The 17,981-nt window shown below is 51.8% G+C and overlaps 1 protein-coding gene across 1 annotated transcript in view; it reads left to right on the plus strand.

The window, feature by feature from the left end:
* WASHC1 (WASH complex subunit 1) overlaps nt 1-17,981 on the plus strand; it is a 111,897-nt gene that overhangs the window by 22,179 nt on the left and 71,737 nt on the right. Inside the window, exon 3 of the mRNA XM_032972470.2 lies at nt 7,659-7,770. Within this exon, the coding sequence (XP_032828361.2) occupies nt 7,659-7,770 (112 nt within the window). The remainder of the gene's footprint in view (nt 1-7,658; nt 7,771-17,981) is intronic.

Genomic DNA, 17,981 nt, shown 5'->3' on the forward strand with positions numbered 1-17,981 from the left:
ATGAGGGGGTGGGTAGCCAGCACCACGCCCGACCGCTTTGGTCTCCCTCGTGGCGATGTTTACACACCGCACAAGGTACTATTTCGAGGCTGAGTCGACCCCAGGATCGGTTCAGACAATCGTCCCTGATGTTGGACGTAAGCGGGAATCGAACTCGGTTTGACGGGTTCGTAGCGCAGCGCGCTTACCGCTGCACTCCCCCCCCCCCCCCTTCACGTCGGAGACAAAGATCCCCCGTATAGCCATAACAGACTGTTGGGGCAAGTGCTGTTAGCGAGCACCTACGAAGGCCGGCACGGCGCACGAGGTAGGTGGGTGGCCAGCACCACCCCCCGACCGCCCCTCCACACGCATGTACACGCATGTACACGCATGTACACGCGCGGGTGCCGTGCAAGTTTGACGCCGTCTCGCGAGCCCGCGGGAGTCGGCGGGGCCACGTGGCGCGGAACGCTTAGCGATCCGCCTCCATTAGCACCGCAGCGAGGTTGGCGGCCGCCCACACGCCCCAGCTGCTGCTCACGACCCCCCGCAGCTCGTCAAATGCATCGCGCCGCCCGCGGATAACGATAGCCCTGCGTCGTCAGCGCTCGCCTCGTCGGCTACAATGGCCAATTATACCGTAATTAAAACTTTTTTTTAATTATTTCCCCCCCCCCCGCCCCCCGCCCCCCCCCCTAATTGGACCGAATGTAATTTGGGTCAGGCTGATTTAGGGGGGGCTATGAACAAATCAGCCAGAGTGTGGTCCCGCCCTTGATGCTTCTCGGAAGTCACGCGGGTGGTGGGTTTGGCCTTCGAGCTCGGGGGGACGTGCGCCCTGGAACGTGGAGCGGTGGTGACGCCGGGGCCTCGTTGCACGGGCCCCCTGGCATGGACGAGACCCTACGCCTTCTGGAAGGCCGTCGTCCAGCTGCGGATGGACCGCGGCTGACGGCGACGAACGATGATGACGACGGCGGCGGTGTATCGCTCGTTGCCAAGTTGAACGAAAGTGGTTCATGCATGAGCGTGACGGACGGACGGCCGTGGAGAGGCCTTTATCATCCAGCAGTGGATAGATCATGGCCGATGGTGACCACGACGACGACGACGATCATCATCGCTCATCCAAGCAGGGCACCATTGCCCGTAACACCCCGCCCTTACCGAAGAATTGTCGTGGAATCTGTGTTCAAGCCCCTAAGCGACGGCCCTTGCCGTTGAGCAAACCGCGCCCCCTGTGATGGCACACCCATAGCAGCGACGCGACTTTGCCTTGGCGGGCCGCACGTCAAGAAGCTGGCCTGGGTCCATGGGCAGCCCAGGGGAGGGGTGTGATCAGTGGCGTAGCGTGATGGGCACGGGGCCCTGATGCAAGGAATGAAATGGGGGGGGGGGGCGTGCGGCCCCCCGTGTTCTAATTCCACCCCCCCCTCCTCTTCGTAGCCCGGTGCCTGGGCCCCTCCGGCTAGTGGGACCCAGTGTAGTTGCACCTCCTGCACGCTCGATAGCTACCGCCGGTGGCAGCTGTAAAGATACGCTTCGGTTAATCGATTGATATCGAGATTAACTATGCGTGCGTGCGTGCGTCGTCTGGCACGTATGAAAATCAATGGGTTTTGGTTATGTGAACGTTGGTGTGTGTGTGGGGAGAGGTGGTGTAGCAGTTAGCGCTACGCTGCGCGACGAGCCCGGCGGCCCGAGTTCGATTCCCGCCCATGGCCGACACCGGTGACGATTATCTGAACCGGTCCTGGGCCTCCCCTAGGTCGACTCGGCCTCAATTGAGTACCTGGTGTGGTGTGTTAAAATCGCCACTCTGGGACAAAGGCGGTCGGACGTGGTGCTGGCCACCCACCCCTCGTGTGCCGTGCCGGCCTTCGTAGGTGCTCGCTAACAGCACTTGCCCCAACAGTTTGTTATCGCTATATGGGGGATCTTTGACTGACGGAGAGGGGCGGGGGGGAGTGGTCGTGCAGCGGTAAGCGCGCTGTGCTATGAACCCGTCAAACCGAGTTCGATTCCCGCTTACGGCCAACATCAGGGATGATTATCTGTTAGGGTTTCACGCTCGTGGCAGAAGTTTGTACTTCAAATCTAGCGGCCGCCTTGATTAATACTGCACAGTGTAATAAACTAAACTATGCTAGGCTACATTTTTATGTAAAGCTTTCGTGACTGCAGGGATTCATATTCTTGGTTCTTTCGGTAAAGTCACATATAAAACAATAAAATTCTCATAATTTTATTGTTTTATATTTTTATTTTATTGTTTCCCTTCTATGTGACTTTACCGAAAGAACCAAGAATATGCTAAACTATTTTATTTTATTTTATCAGGTATGGCTCACTGAGCTAATCAGCTCTCTTTCAGATGCAACCTGGCCATAAGTGATAGCTCAACGCAGTGGCTATTTATAGCAGCCACATACTCTAAACGCGTGACGTTGATCCTAAATGTGGAGGGAAAAACTGGAGGTCCAAGACGACAAATCCACTCGACCATGGGGAGAGCAAGCAAACCCCAAACATACCGCAGGCGTCAGGGTCGGTATGGAACCCACGGCCTCCTGCATACCGGGCGAGGTAGTTAACATCTCCAAGCCACCGTGAGTGATGATGAGAGAGACACGCAAACTTCAAACATACAGCAGGCAGAGTGAGGGTCGTGATGGAACCCAAGCCCTGCATACCAGGCGAGGTAGTTAACATCTCGCCACCGCAGTGCCCCGCCATAATACGACACAGCATCTGCTTCCCAGTGGATGTTTTAGATCCCCTGACACCATTCGCAAGAGTTGGGCCGCCGCGGCGTGCCGGTGTTTGCGTACAAATTTGCCAAAAATCACTCGGTTTAGAATTTACCCAGCAATCATCGTCACCCCACCCCCCACCCCTACCGTGAAAAGCTCAGCACTCTGACCACTGAGCCACCTGGCCACCTCCATATTCAATTGCTTATTTTCCAATCGGCGACCAACTTGAGTCACGACATTTCATCGATTCAAACCCCTGGGGTGAATCCTTTGGCTCAAGCCGCAATGCGCAGGCAGCGTCTTTAGGGCAAGTGGCGAGGTCGGTCCACTCTGAGCTGCGCCGGAGAGCCGGAGAGTATGCTGTGGCGGCGCGTTGACGAGGTTGAAGAGTAGCGGCCCTTAGTGCGTCCTTTCTGTCGGAGTCTTCGGTTCGCATTGTGCCTTTGGAGACGCTCGCGTTTGATAACGAGTGCCGGGGAATCAAAGCCTTGCTTGCAAACGAGGCCAGTTCTGGAGGCCCAAAACGTGAAGTGGGTGGGTAGGATGGGGCGGCGAGTATTCTTCAAACTATGGGGGCTCTTAGTGCTTTTTTTTTGTTCTTTCATAGCATGCGAAGGCGCGGCTTTTTCACAAAGAGAAATAAACACGCCCTCTTTTGCAGGCTTGAATATATTTTTTTGTTTTGTCTCCGTGGGTCTTTGATCTCCTTTAGCCTGGGAAGGTGAAGCTAATCTGTCTGTGCCACACGCGACTCTCGGCTCTAATGAGCCAGCGCTGCGTGAGATAGCGTTTGCCGGAAATGCGCTCGCCGACCGTCAAAACAAACAGCTGTCCCAGACGCCCAAGCAAATGAGGTTGTGTGGTCGGATGTAACGAGTGAATTTTCAGCCTCAACTTTTTCGAGCTAACCAAAGTTGCTCAGAGGTCAGAGCGCTGAGCTGGCGGCACCACCACCACCACCACCGAGATGCTAAGTTCAAATCCTGGCAGCCGCCTGCGATTAAACTGGCTTAAATGCAGCTGTGGTCTCAGCCCAGTCACCCATGACTGCACAAAGACACACACACACAGACAAAATTTAATTTGCTAATGCAGTTCATTTGGTAAAACGTTTAAGCTGTGAAAATTAACAACATCGGTTTTACTGTGGTGCGAGGGACATTAGTCTCGGGAGCAGGCTGTGTGAGTAAGTGGTGTCCCACCACTTTGTTGATCAGAGGGCACCTGTAGGGCTTTCAGTTTGCAGCTCTGCGATGTCTGCTTCCGCTGAGTGTTCTCACACACGAGTGAACCTAAGGGACACTTAATCTCCTAACAAGAAGGGGTCACCGCCGACAGCCACCAGGTTTATAAGGGGGCAGCAGAGGGAAGTGGACCAAAATAATCGTTGTACTGTGTTTTCGATTGCTCCCGCAACTATGCTCCCCCCCCCACCTTCACCAATCTCAGCTTCCATTCATCGCCACAACCCGCACATGATGGTGGAGAGAGGAGGCTCCTCATCCGGCAGTGGAATGACAAAGAGGCTTGTACTTCGATTCATAAATTGCCCCAGGGTCCCTTGCGCAACGCGTATTGTCCAGCAGTAGCTTGGCCTCAAGGGGTGCTTTGGTGGCGGCCATCGGTGAGAATTCAAACACGCCACTTTCTTTTACCCTCCAGGCAAAAAACCTTCGGGCCCATTGAACGCTGCTCGCATAACGCAATTTGTATTTGAATTAGTGTAATTAATTGTTTACTTCTCATTTGCGTGTTTGCGTCTTATGTTTCCCTTTCGTTTAAATTGGCGTGCCATATTTTTCCAGTTAGTTACGTCCTTCCAATGTCCTAAATCCCCTTTGATTGTGCGATATGTTTATGCCGAGTGGTGGTAATAAGCGTCGCGGAATACACCTCCAGCAGAAACTCTCTTTTGGTTAGAGAGTTAGCTAATTTGTATTTGATCGTATCGTGGGTGGTTAATCTGGCCGCAACTTGAATTCAAATGCGTTATTAAATGCTGCATTAAATTGCATAATTGCGTTATGGTGCAGATGTCTGCTCTTCTTCGTAAGTGAAATGTTGCTAAGTAAGTTGGTGGTCATCAGTGACTGCACAAAAAAAATAAAAAAAAAGAACCCCGTCACATTTAGCTTTTGGATCTGCACCTAATTTGGTTAAATTTCAGGCCTGACAATCAAAATGTCCCTTTCATTGCCACGCGACGAACATCGCTCTCGTGTCGAGGAGTGCTGCCCCGCCACCGTGTGTGGACCAGAGGTCACCTGACGAGATCCCGGACAGTTACCTCTGTGACGTCCGCTCCCGGGCCACGCGTTGCATCACGGCACCCGTGCGAGGCGGCGACTGGCTTTGGGGAGGATTTCATCCAGCAGTGGCATTGACCCGTGGCTCACGATAACGGTTGCACTGTTTCGGATGAAGGGGCATACGAGTGTGCCGCCGGGTCGTTGAGCGTACGGTACACGCGCGATGCAGAGCTCCGCTGAACAAGTTCCAATCCCCCCACCTTCGTCCTCCCCCCCCCCCCCCCGCTGATTTTTCAGCAGCGAGATTGGCTAACGCCTGAGCAGCTGCCGTACAAATCGAGGCAGCGTTTGGGAATAGAGGGGGGGGCGGGAGGTGTGAGATCTTCCACGGTTGTTGGATGCCTACGTTGGACCGCCCGTCAAATGAAAGGGGGGGGGACCGGTCTTACGCAGTGCTGCCCATGTGTGGCTGAATTGGTTATGGGTCTCATCCAAATGGCCCAGAGGCATCGTTGAACCTTTCACAACCCGTTATTGATGTGTGTGTGTGTGATATATAGCAGCCAACATCACGTTTGAATAAAAATACCAACCGTGTAGAAATTGTGTTCTCACTTCACTTAAATTACAATGCATTTTTGGTTTGGGAATTGCTCAAAATCTATCCTGACTGCATTTGACTAATGTATCGCGATTAAAGGGTACGTAAAAACCAAAGCGTAGGCCGCATTCAAGTCTGCTCTACAAACGGACACTCGTCCTGTGATGTTGCTGGTCTTGTGCGAACCAACAAACCTCCGCACCGTCCGTGGTTCACACTGATAACAAGCGGGGAGATGCGAGAGCATCGGCACGGAGGTGAGCGCACTGCGCTAGGAGCCCGGCGACCCAAGTTCGATTCTTGACGACGGCCCCCAACCCCGTCGGTGGCGAGTGATGCCCGAACCGGTGCTGGTTCCTCTCCCCTTTCACCAACCCGTACTGGCCAGCATGGTGAATTCTGGTCGAACAATTCCCCATGGCTGACGCGACATACGCAGCCCTTTTTACAGTAATTGTGATACACGATGGCCTGTATGTAACGAGTGAAAATCACACGGCACATTGGCATTTTGGGCGGTGGTCTTTCTTCAGAGTAGAGAGAGGTTATCTGGCCTGTCCGTGGTTTGGAGATCGCATTAAGCTACGTGATGCCTTGGAATTGCTGTGATTTTTTTCCCCCTGTAGTTGAGCGCGAGCGGAGTGCATGGAGACCACGGTTCGTCAACTAAATTTTGTCCGCGGGCCACGGATTAAAATGAGCGTGAGCGTGCTGGCAGGCCATTCGACGTTGTAGCTTACCGACGCCCCGAGGCATCATGACGTCGTCCGGCCTGTACATGACCTTAAATCGCTACCTCTTTCCGACAGAGCTTTCATCCCCCCCCCCGTTATGTCTTTTGTCAACTCGCTCATCTGTATATATTTTTTTTTACCTACGGAATTCTTATCCCGTCTATCTTATCTCGCTTATCTGTCTCTTTCTCTCCTCAATAATCTGCATCTCTTGTCTCCGGTTCTGTCATCCCTGTGTTTGATTTCTCTCCCATTCATCTCACTCGGCTGCATCTTTGATCTTTTCGCTATCTCGTCACGCAAAAAAAAAAATGAAGTTCCTCTCTTTCGTCACGCGAATTTGTCTCTTTGCGTCTTCGCGAAACCGTATCTCTCGCCGGGGTTTCTTCAAGAGCGCCCGCGGGCCAGATGTGGCCTACGGAGGGCACCGCCAGTCGAAGATCCCTCGACGTAGACAGAGGCCGTGGCCATTTGCCGCGATGGACGCCCCTCACGCGGCTTGCACAGCTCAGCCTGTGCCGTGAAAGCTCCTCCGCTGCTCACGGGGATGAGCGTGAGAAGGCGGCACAGAGCGCTGCGATAATTTTCACCGCGGCGTTTCCAGTGCCCGTGGGTTCAGCCGAGCAATCATGAATCCCAACCCCGAATTTTAACCCCCAGCCCGAGCTGACCCTAATCCGAAGCCTTAATTCCGTGACTCTGTCCGTGACACTAACCCTGACCCCTGAATTCCATCTTGTGACTGAAGCCATAACCCGTGATTCTAATTTGAATCTGAACCCATAACAGTAACACAGAATCTAACCATCAACTCCAATTCTCATAAAAACCCTAACTCCTTAAACTTACCCTAACCCTGATCTTAACATAATTCTAGCCTAAACCTTCAACACTACGCCCAAACCTACCCCGATCCTGAGCATCAAACTTAACTCCTTGAATTTATGATACTACCTATAGCTCCTTGCATTAACCCTAACCCATAACACTAACCCATAACACTAACCCCTAGCCCTAACGATTATCATTGACTCCCAACTCCTCCTCCTTTCGTACGGCTGCTGATGTCGATGCAGAGCAACAACTTCAATTTCACATCTCAGGCGGTCAAGCCAACCGATCACCGCGTCGGGAGACAGCGGAGTAGCGTATCGCCGTGATGCCTCCGTCGTATTTTGTGGATCGGGAGTTGCGTCGTTATATGTTGTGCGGTATGTTCTGGACGGTCCCTAACCCCTAACGGGGGACGCTGAGCTCCCATCGCTAACCCTGGCAGCTGACCTCGAACCCTCGCCGCAACACGTGCGCTGTGCCGTGTGTGCGTGCCCGTGCGCAGGCTCTCGCAGAGGATCGAGGAAAACAGGAGCCGCCTGCAGGGTCTGGACACACGCCTCTGTCTGGCGCAGGCCAAGATTGACCACATGAAGGGCAGCAAAAAGGCCATCAAGGTCAGTAGGGCCACTCGCTCGGGGGGGGGGGGGGGGTGGGGGAATGGGGGGCGGTGGGTGAGTGTCTGGCAGCGGCACAGGGTGTCATTGACCAGTCCGGCCGTCTGGGTTCGAGCTGCACGTTGAGGATTGGAAACGCAGTGCACTTTTAAAATCGCCTCGATTGAAAGCTCATTTCTTTAGAGCTGCTTTTTGTGTCTAGTTTGTTGTCCTTCCACCCCCCCCCCTCCTCCCCCCCCCCGCATCTCCGATTAGTACGATTGGATATGTACCGTGCCAAAGTTCAACAGACGTACGTATATAGACAGTTTTTTGGCTAACCATCGAACAAAGACGGTCACGGCATCGCGTGCTTTCCGATGCACTTTTGCAGCTGTCTGGAGTGCTCTTCTTTCAGATATTAGGAAGCCACTGGAGCTATGCACTTTGAAATCATCTAAAAGGAAAATTAATTTCTTCAGAACCGAGTTTTGTGTTTAGTTTGTTGTCCTTCGCCCGCATATCTGATTATCACGGTTGGCTACGTACGGTGCGTAAGAAGTTCAACACAGAAACACGTTCTCCAACTTTCTGTCGAGCTTTTGCCACGCACTACCGCAGGCATCTCTTAGGAGCTGAAGGTCGAACTCAAGTCGCCACCGCTCCTCCGCCCACTGCCAAACATTTCAGGGAGTTGAAAGCGCCCGCAGTTGTGCGTGGCGAAATTTTGAGAGAGAAAAAAGTATTTGACACTCGGCGTACCCTGGAAGACCGCGCTGGCATTTTCAGCGGCGACGAGAGCGTATGTGCTTGAATGCGGTCCCCTGTGTATGTACGTAAGTTGAACTTCTTTCGCACCATACAAAGCCAACCGTGCTAATCGGAGGTGCGGGGGAAGGACGACAAACGAAATGCATAAAGGCAAGTTCTCAAGAAATTCGTTTTCAATGTAGATTTAAAAGTGCATGGCTCCAGTGGCTTCCTAATTTCGGAAGGAAGAGCGTTCCAGACGGCCGCGGAAGCGCATCTGAAATCGCGCGTCGCGGTGACCGACCATCTTTGTTCGATGGCGAGCCATAAGCCGCCGCTGCGAGGATGACCGGAGAGTTCGCGTGTGATGGTTTATGCCCCTTGATGAGATCAGCGGGGTATTGTGGTTCATTTGTGGCAAGCAACTTTGATGTGGGTGGAGTTTTTTTTTTCCTTACTGATATACATTGGTGGGTGAGCGGCGGTGTTATGGGCAATACTGCCCTGCTTGGATGAGTGACGATCATCGTCGTTGTCGTCGTCAGCCATGATCTATCCACTGCTGGAGGAAGGCCTCTCGAAGCCGCCACCGTCTGCCGTGCTATTGCCCGTATTATGAAGCTGATTTAATTGCTCCATCTGTCTGCTGGTCCCATTTTCTGGCCTGTATTCCTCCTTTGGTGATCATACGACTAGTATAATGAGAAATACAAAACAATAATAACAAGAAGAATAATTTACATCCCTCTTTCAATCCACTGCTAGATGAAGGCCATCGCCGACACCGTGTGCATTCGTGGGGTTTGTTTGACCATGCTTCACCACGCTGGTCAGTGCGGTCTGGTGAAGAAAGGGCCCAGTGCCGTCTCAGACATGTGACTCTCTCCTATACCTGTCAAGCCCTTATCAGTGCCCTACCTTATTACAGACCGATTCAGAACTCATTGGTCACGCCCGTACCCTTATAAATCTCAACGTTCATCCTACAAAGTCCCTTCAGAAGGGAGAAACGCAAACAAATAGACGAAACATGTGTTTTTTTTTACTCAATTTCCCTGTACAAGAATACGAGTAAACCGTATGGGTTGACAGGTATGCTCTCCACTGTGCCAGCACTAAACATGCATATAGAGTGTCACCTGTAATACATTTATTATGGAGCCGAGTTGACCTTGACCCGGGACTTGAACTCAAGCTGTCACGACTATGTGCGAGCGCCCTCCTGTTTTTTTCCCCCCACTAATGCCCGTTCATGATCCCGGGGAATGCCACAAGGCTCTCGCTTGTGATTTAAACTGTTAACCGAACAAAGGAGGTGGGTAATGGACGTTTTTACATGGCCTGTTTAACTTAAGTCAGCCTGCCAATAGGTGATTGCGTGTGCAGTGATTTTCAGAAGGGTTACAATGTGGACCTCTGGTTAACACATTTTCTTAATGCGCAACTTTGTTCGGGGGCGGCATTTTACTGAATCGGCTGCTTCTTTATTGATTCGCAAACGGGGAAGCACGCTCTGCGCGCGCCGGGCGAGCGTACGCACGGTGCCTGGTGACACTGCAGATAGGGAGGGCTTGACTCGCAATCAAAAGAGCTGTCGGTTCGAACCAGCCCCCACGATTCCTCGGGCGATCCAGTAAAATCGGTACCACTTTGCTCGGCACGCAAACGGTCGCTTGTCCTGTGCGGAAAATATCCCCAGCCGTTGCGATGTGGAATCCGCACGGCTGGCTTCGGGCTGCCAATATGTATAAGTGCGGCGGCCCATTGCTTAGTAGATCAGCTTTTTACAGCACTTTCTGTAAAAAAGCTCAGAAACTTGTTTCGCAAAAGGGTCCGTATTAGTGTTTTGGGTTAGTCCGTGTGGTCGTAATTTTACGCCAAAATTCTTGTCATTTACCCTTACGCCACTTGACAGAATTGTCACGTTTACCAATACACAAATTCATACGTTGTGCGAATGTATTGACCACATTTTTACCAATAAAGCTCCTCGCCGGTGGCCCAAGACTTCACGTGACTGACTTTAACACCCATCGTACAAAATCGCCTTTCGCTTCGACGGCTTTGAGCTTCCTTCAGCGAGTTCGCCTAGACATCGAGGGGGGGGGGGGGGGGGGCGATGCTTCCGTTGACTCGGCAAAGCTCAGCGGCAGACAGTTGGTGGGAGTGCGGCGCACTGGAGCGCCGGACTACCCTGAACTCGCTTTGTAAAGGCTTGCGAATTTAAGGCGTGAGAATTTGTAATCGCGTATTTTTTTTTGTTGTTCAGTTCCTCGGTTTCGGTCTCCTCTGCGCAGAGTCTTCTTCGCACGGCCGCATCATGATATTAATCATTCAAAATGTATCTCCCTGAAATATGCATATTTAGGAAAGGGATATTCGCGGAACCTAACCGTGGAACGGCTTGGGCCCCTCGGTTACACCTAATAAACGCACTTTACGTCAGTGAGGAAAGAAAACGCGGCGGCACTTGTGTAAGTTTTCCCACTTCGTTAATGAGAGAGAGAGACGTCGTCTTTTGACAAGACGGATGCCGTGATCAACCCCCGTGAGGTTTTAGGACGCTCTCTGGCCGCCAATTTGATGCGGCTCATGCCATTTCTTTTCTGAACTTATGTCACTGGGTGCATAGCAGAATGTGCTGACATTTATAACCGCATCGATGAAATACGGATGATCGAGTTTGGGGTCATGTTTGATGAAATGTATTAGATGTATGTACATATGCTGCACTTCTTTTGCACTGTACGTAGGCAACCGTGCTAATCGGAGGTGTGTGGGGAAGGACAACAATCGAAACACCCAATAGCAGTTGTAAAGAAATTAATTTTCAGTCTAGTTTTCAAAGTGCACCGTTCCCGGTGCCTTCGTTATATCGGAAGGGAGAGCGTTCCAGATGGCCGCAGAAGCGCATCTGAAAGCGGTAAAAGGTTTTTTTTTTAAAATTTTGATTTAAAGCTTTCGTGACTGCAGTAATTCATATTCTTAGTTTTTTCGGTAAAGTCACGTGAGAATTTTTTATTGTTTTATATATATATTTTGTTATTTTGTTGTTTCTCTTCAACGTGACTTTACCGAAAAAACTAAGAATATAATAGGTGTTTTTTTTGTTTTACCGAGTTCGGTTTTTTTCCCATCCACAATTTAATGCGGCTCCGGAGACACACGTTTGCCGACGCCTGCGACGTGAGAGCGGTGCGGATGCCCGACGTGAACTAAATTGCGAGTGTAATTATTCCGCGCCGCGCTCCCCTGACGTTTGATAATCCACACCGCGACCGCGAGCGAGCGTAAAGGGAATCGGGCGAACGGGGGACGGTGAACCTCGAGACCTCGGCAAATGAAAGGTTCGTGATTGGCTGGCTTTGATGCCGACCATCAAGCGCCATCGGAAGCTGCCCGCCACCCCCCCCCCCCCCCCCCTTCACTCGGCCGTTGTCTCCGTAGGCCACGCGCCCACGGGCTTTACAATAAAAAAAAGGCCTCGATTCCGAGGACCCACCCCCAATGACCTTTTGGCAAGTGCGTTAAATATTTAATAGGACAATAAGAATAATAACGGCTTTAAATATATTCGGTGTCGTTTGATATCTGCGCTCGAGGTAGAATTCCTCCTGCGACACCCTCAGCCTCGGAGTCATCGTAAAATGTCATTAATGCGGAGTGGCGCATTTTTAACGTCCCGTCAGATCGCACCTAACGGCTCTAATCGCAAGACTCTGTTCGGTGCAGTGCCAATGCGTTTCCCATTTCGTCGAGCAGATGCGGGCATGGCCACATTCTTACAAATCAAAGTAGCCTTTTGGCTTCAAGTTTTATTAGAAAACATCTTTTACCGCATCGCGCGCTTTCAGACGTGCTTCTGCGGCCATCTAGAACGCACTTCCTATCCAATATGAGGAAGCTACTGGAGCTATGCACTTTTAAAACTGGATTGAAAATGCAATGCTAGAGAACTGCTTCTTGGCTTTTGGTTTTGTTTGACCTTCCCCACACCTCCGATTTGCACGGTTGGCTGCGTGCGGTATTTTGTCAATGTGGTTATACATGCCAGCACATTGTGCTATGCACCCGGCGACAAAAGTTTGATTCTTGAACATGGCCCACGGCTACCACAAGTGGCGGGTGATATCCAATACCCGTTTTGGTCTCCTCTCTCCGTCACTTGCCCAAGCCGAGCAGTGGATATGGCGTGTGAGTAGGTAAATAAGTAAAACTCAATTTTATATGACACCATTGAAGCAAGGCCTCGCAGCACTTTATGTACTATGTTGAACTTCTTTTGCACCGTACTCAGCCAACCGTGCTAATCATGGGTTTTTGTGTGAATCTATGGGTTTTTATGTGAGTCTATGGGTCTCAGTACGAGTCTGTGGGTTTCTATGTGAGTCTATGGGTCTCTGTGCGAGTCTATGGGTCTCTGTGTGAGTCTATGGGTCTCTGTGTGAGTCTATGGGTCTCTGTGTGAGTCTATGGGTCTCTGTGCGAGTCTATGGGCCTCTGTGTGAGTCTATGGGTCTCTGTGCGAGTCTATGGGTCTCTGTGCGAGTCTGTGGGTCTCTGTGCGAGTCTATGGGTTTCTATGTGAGTCTGTGGGTCTCTGTGCGAGTCTATGGATCTCTGTGCGAGTCTATGGGTTTCTATGTGAGTCTGTGGGTCTCTGTGCGAGTCTATGGGTCTCTGTGCGAGTCTGTGGGTCTCTGTGTGAGTCTATGGGTCTCTGTGCGGGTCTATGGGTTTCTATGTGAGTCTATGGGTCTCCGTGTGAGTCTATGGGTCTATGTGCGAGTTTATGGGTCTCTGTGCGAGTCTATAGGTCGCCGTGCGAGTCTATGGGTCTCTTTGCGAGTCTATGGGTTTCTGTGTGAGTCTATGGGTCTCTGTGTGAATCTATGGGTCTCTGTGTGAGTCTATGGGTCTCTGTGTGAGTCTATGGGTCTCTGTGTGAGTCTATGGGTCTCTGTGTGAATCTATGGGTCTCTGTGTGAGTCTATGGGTCTCTGTGCGAGTCTATGGGTCTCTGTGTGAGTCTATGGGTCTCTGTGTGAGTCTATGGGTCTCTGTGTGAATCTATGGGTCTCTGTGTGAATCTATGGGTCTCTGTGTGAGTCTATGGGTCTCTGTGTGAGTCTATGGGTCTCTGTGTGAGTCTATGGGTCTCTGTGTGAATCTATGGGTCTCTGTGTGAGTCTATGGGTCTCTGTGCGAGTCTATGGGTCTCTGTGTGAGTCTATGGGTCTCTGTGTGAATCTATGGGTCTCTGTGTGAGTCTATTGGTCTCTGTGTGAGTCTATGGGTCTCTGTGCGAGTCTATGGGTCTCTGTGTGAGTCTATGGGCCTCTGTGTGAGTCTATGGGCCTCTGTGTGAGTCTGTGGGTCTCTGTGCGAGTCTGTGGGTCTCTGTGTGAGTCTATGGGTCTCTGTGTGAGTCTTACTAATTAGCTTTGTCGGGTGGTGGTGGGTCTAACGACACGATTTTATTTACACAATCTAACCCCCCAAAAAACTCTTATAGAATCCCATTGACAACCCCTTTGCTCTGAATAACCCTGCACAGAAAGATAAGCAAGAGAAGATACATGTGTTTTCGAACGAGCCCTTAAAACCTCAACTATCGCCCATTCAATGCAGATTTGTCCTCGGTACACGCACCACCGCACTGGCACTTTGTGTTTCCCTGTGGCTCAATATTCATGCTCCACCTGGGGACGCTCAGCCCACAGTAAACACGTCGACACCGCCCCAAATGAGAACGTGCTGAATCATAACAGGGGTGCCCTGTGAGCCGCCACCCATACCGTGTCGAGGCCTGTTTCAATGCGGGCGCAAAAAAAAAAAAGTCTTATTTGTTTGTGTTTCTCCCTTGTGACGGTGACTTTGTAGGCTGCAGGTTGAGATTTGTAAGGGGCACGGGGTGACCAATAAGGTCCGAATTGGTCTGTAATAAGGTAGTGCACTGGATGAGGGGTTTTGCAGGTATGCGCCCCTGTTCCCTGCCTACAGTGAGGGAAATAAGTATTTGACCCCTCTGCAAAACATGACTTAGTATGTGGCAAAACCATTGTTGGCAATCAGAGGTCAGACGTTTCTTGTAGTTGGCCACCAGGTTTGCACACATCTCAGAAGGGATTTTGTCCCACCCCTCTTTGCAGATCTTCTCCAAGTCATTATGGTTTCGAGGCTGACGTTTGGCAACTCGAACCTTCAGCTCCCTCCACAGATTTTCTATGGGATTAAGGTCTGGAGACTGGCTATGCCACTCGAGGACCTTAATTTGCTTCTTTTTGAACCACTCCTTTGTTGCCTTTGCCGTGTGTTTTGGGTCATTGTCATGCTGGAATACCCATCCACAACCGATTTTCAATGCCCTGGCTGAGGGAAGGAGGTTCTCACCCAAGATTTGATGGTACATGGCCCCATCCATCGTCCCTTTGATGCGGTGAAGTTGTCCTGTCCCCTTAGCAGAAAAACACCCCCAAAGCATGTTTCCACCTCTATGTTTGATGGTGGGGATGGTGTTATTGGGGTCATAGGCAGCATTCCTCCTCCTCCAAACACGGCGAGTTGAGTTGATGCCAAAGAGCTCCATTTTGCTCTCATCTGACCACAACACTTTCACCCAGTTGTCCTCTGAATCATTCAGATGTTCATTGGCAAACATCAGACGGGAATTTATATGTGCTTTCTTGAGCAGGGGGACTTTGCGGGCGCTGCAGGATTTCAGTCCTTCACGGCGTAGTGTGTTACCAATGGTTTTCTTGGTGACTGTGGTCCCAGCTGCCTTGAGATCATTGACAAGATCCTCCCGTGTAGTTCTGGGCTGATTCCTCACCGTTCTCATGATCATTGCAACTCCACGAGGTGAAATCTTGCATGGAGCCCCAGGCCGAGGGAGATTGACAGTTCTTTTGTGTTTCTTCCATTTGCGAATAATCGCACCAACTGTTGTCACCTTCTCACCAAGCTGCTTGGCAATGGTCTTGTTGCCCATTCCAGCCTTGTGTAGGTCTACGATCTTGTCCCTGACATCCTTGGAGAGCTCTTTGGTCTTGGCCATGGTGGAGAGTTTGGAATCTGATTGATTGATTGCTTCTGTGGACAGGTGTCTTTTATACAGGTAACAAGCTGAGATTAGGAGCACTCCCTTTAAGAGTGTGCTCCTAATCTCAGCTCGTTACCTGTATAAAAGACACCTGGGAGCCAGAAATCTTTCTGATTGAGAGGGGGTCAAATACTTATTTCCCTCATTAAAATGCAAATCAATTTATAACATTTTTGACATGCGTTTTTCCGGATTTTGTTGTTGTTATTCTGTCTCTCACTGTTCAAATAAACCTACCATTAAAATTATAGACTGATCATTTCTTTGTCAGGGGGCAAACGTACAAAATCAGCAGGGGATCAAATACTTTTTTCCCTCGCTGCATGTGCACTATCTGGCATGGCGCCCCCCCCCCCCTATAACGTCAGGTGGAGGGTACCAGGTGACCACGAGCGGCACGTGCTCGAGTTGGACGGCCGCCATCCGCCACGTGGCCGTCCTCAGCCAGCACCACCGTCGTCGTCGTCGTTTCTCATCGACAGACGGCTTCTCGTGCTGCACCGTACCACTGTAGCCACATCACCGGAATCTGCCAGAACTATGCCTGTGGCAAACAAAAACAATAAATGAAGCTGACGAAGCTGCTGAATGGAGCCGGCGAGGAATCGCCGCCACCCCCCACCCCCCCCCCCCTAGTGAGGAGCTCGCGTCTGGCTGAAATTCCAAATGGCTCACATGGCGAAGCCTAAACAGATTGAAGATAGTGGGTCTCGGCAGATGCAGCTCTCTCATGAAATCATGGAGGGGCAGTGGGTGGTGGGGGGCTTCTACACAACCCCCGACCAATGTGCGCGCTTGGTCAGGAGAAACTAACCATGGGTCATCCCCTATGATGCCCTGCAGCACCGCATTGCTACTCCTCAAGGTTTGGCAACGCCAACACCAGATGCGGTAGCCCGTGCACGATATTGGGAAAAGAAGACCCGTGCCGGTTGGACAGGAGACACGGCGAAGAAGAAGATCCAGCTGGCCCGGATTAGGTGGATCCTAGTTTGCCGGACACGGGCTTAAGGTTTCAGCAGATCACCGAGGTATTGAGGAGCCAGCCCCTTCAGGGCCTTGGAAGCACGGGGAGGACTTCATCCAGCAGTGGATTGGCTAGTGCGGTACGTAACTTTGACAAGTTAGAATAGAAAGCGGGCTTCCTATGTGAATAGGGCAAGTGAGCCCAATCAGCAATTCCCTTTCCGCTGACCTGGGGGCTTGTCCGTCCGCGGAATATCTGTACACCCCCCCCCATCTCCGTATCTCGTACTTTATACTGGGCTGTTGTTGAATGAAAGAAGCAATTAAACGTAATTAAAAAAAGCATCACGAGTCCAGGGATGATGGGCGGCAGCCGCGACTGACGATGGGGTGGCGGCCACGGGCGAGGTTAACGCCCCCCCAAGAGCGCGTCCAATGAAACCGGCTCGTGTGTGTGTGCGCGTGTGTCCGCACGCGCCCGGTGGATCGTCGACGCCGCGATAACCGCTGTGAAGAGGCCGCCGCGCATCCGCACCGTTTGAGCTCCCGCCACGTCCCCCGCCGCCCGCGTCGCCGACGAGCTTCGGCGTTTGGCGCCTCGGCTTTTTTTCCCGCCGGAGCGCCGCGGTTTCCCCGCCGGCGCGCGACCTGCGGCAGACGCGTCCCGCCGATTTTTAATTGCGTGGGTGCCCCCCTCTCCTCTCCGCTCAAAACGAGACGTGTCCCGTCTTGCTCGTTTCTGGCACTGCGCGAGCGGCCGCCGCCGCCGCCGCCGCCGCTGCTGCCGCGCGCCCAACATCTTCGATTTGCCAGGAGCCTCCGCGCAAGTAGCGGCTGAGAAGCTTTGTTCCCAGCCAGTTGAAAGGGCAGGGGCTTAGAGCTGCTAGAAAGGGCACCCGGCAAGAGAATTGGTGAGCGCGTGCCACCTGACCTATGGCGTTATCAAGCGCCGGGCGCGAGAGTTTGCTGATTGTGTGCGGCATGTTGCTGTGCTCTCGCTCGTGACAGGGGTAAGTGCTGCTCCAGAGCACCTATGAAGGTCAACGTGGCACACAAAGGCGACCGGTGGCCAACACCGCGCCCGGCCGCATTTTTCTTCCCAGTGCTGATGTTACACGCACATGCTAGTTACTAACTTTAAGCTGAGTCAACCTAGGGGAGGACTGGGACCGGTTCAGATATTCTCCACTGTTCTTGGCCGTGAGTGGGAAGCGAACTCGGGCCGCCAGGTTCGTGGCGCAGCGCGTTAACCGCTGCACTACCGTTGCCTACCCAGGGACAAAGAGATACCCCATATAGTTTCAACGGACTGTGCTGTTAACGAGCACCTATGAAGGCCTATGTATGTATGTTGAACTTCTTTCACACCGTACATAGCGAACCGTACTTATCGGAGGTGCGGGGAAGGGTAACA

Source organism: Petromyzon marinus, chromosome 48, assembly GCF_048934315.1.
Source record: "Petromyzon marinus isolate PM22_M1 ecotype Great Lakes invasive population chromosome 48, UKy_Petmar_22M1.pri1.0, whole genome shotgun sequence".
Classification (NCBI taxonomy): domain Eukaryota; kingdom Metazoa; phylum Chordata; class Hyperoartia; order Petromyzontiformes; family Petromyzontidae; genus Petromyzon; species Petromyzon marinus.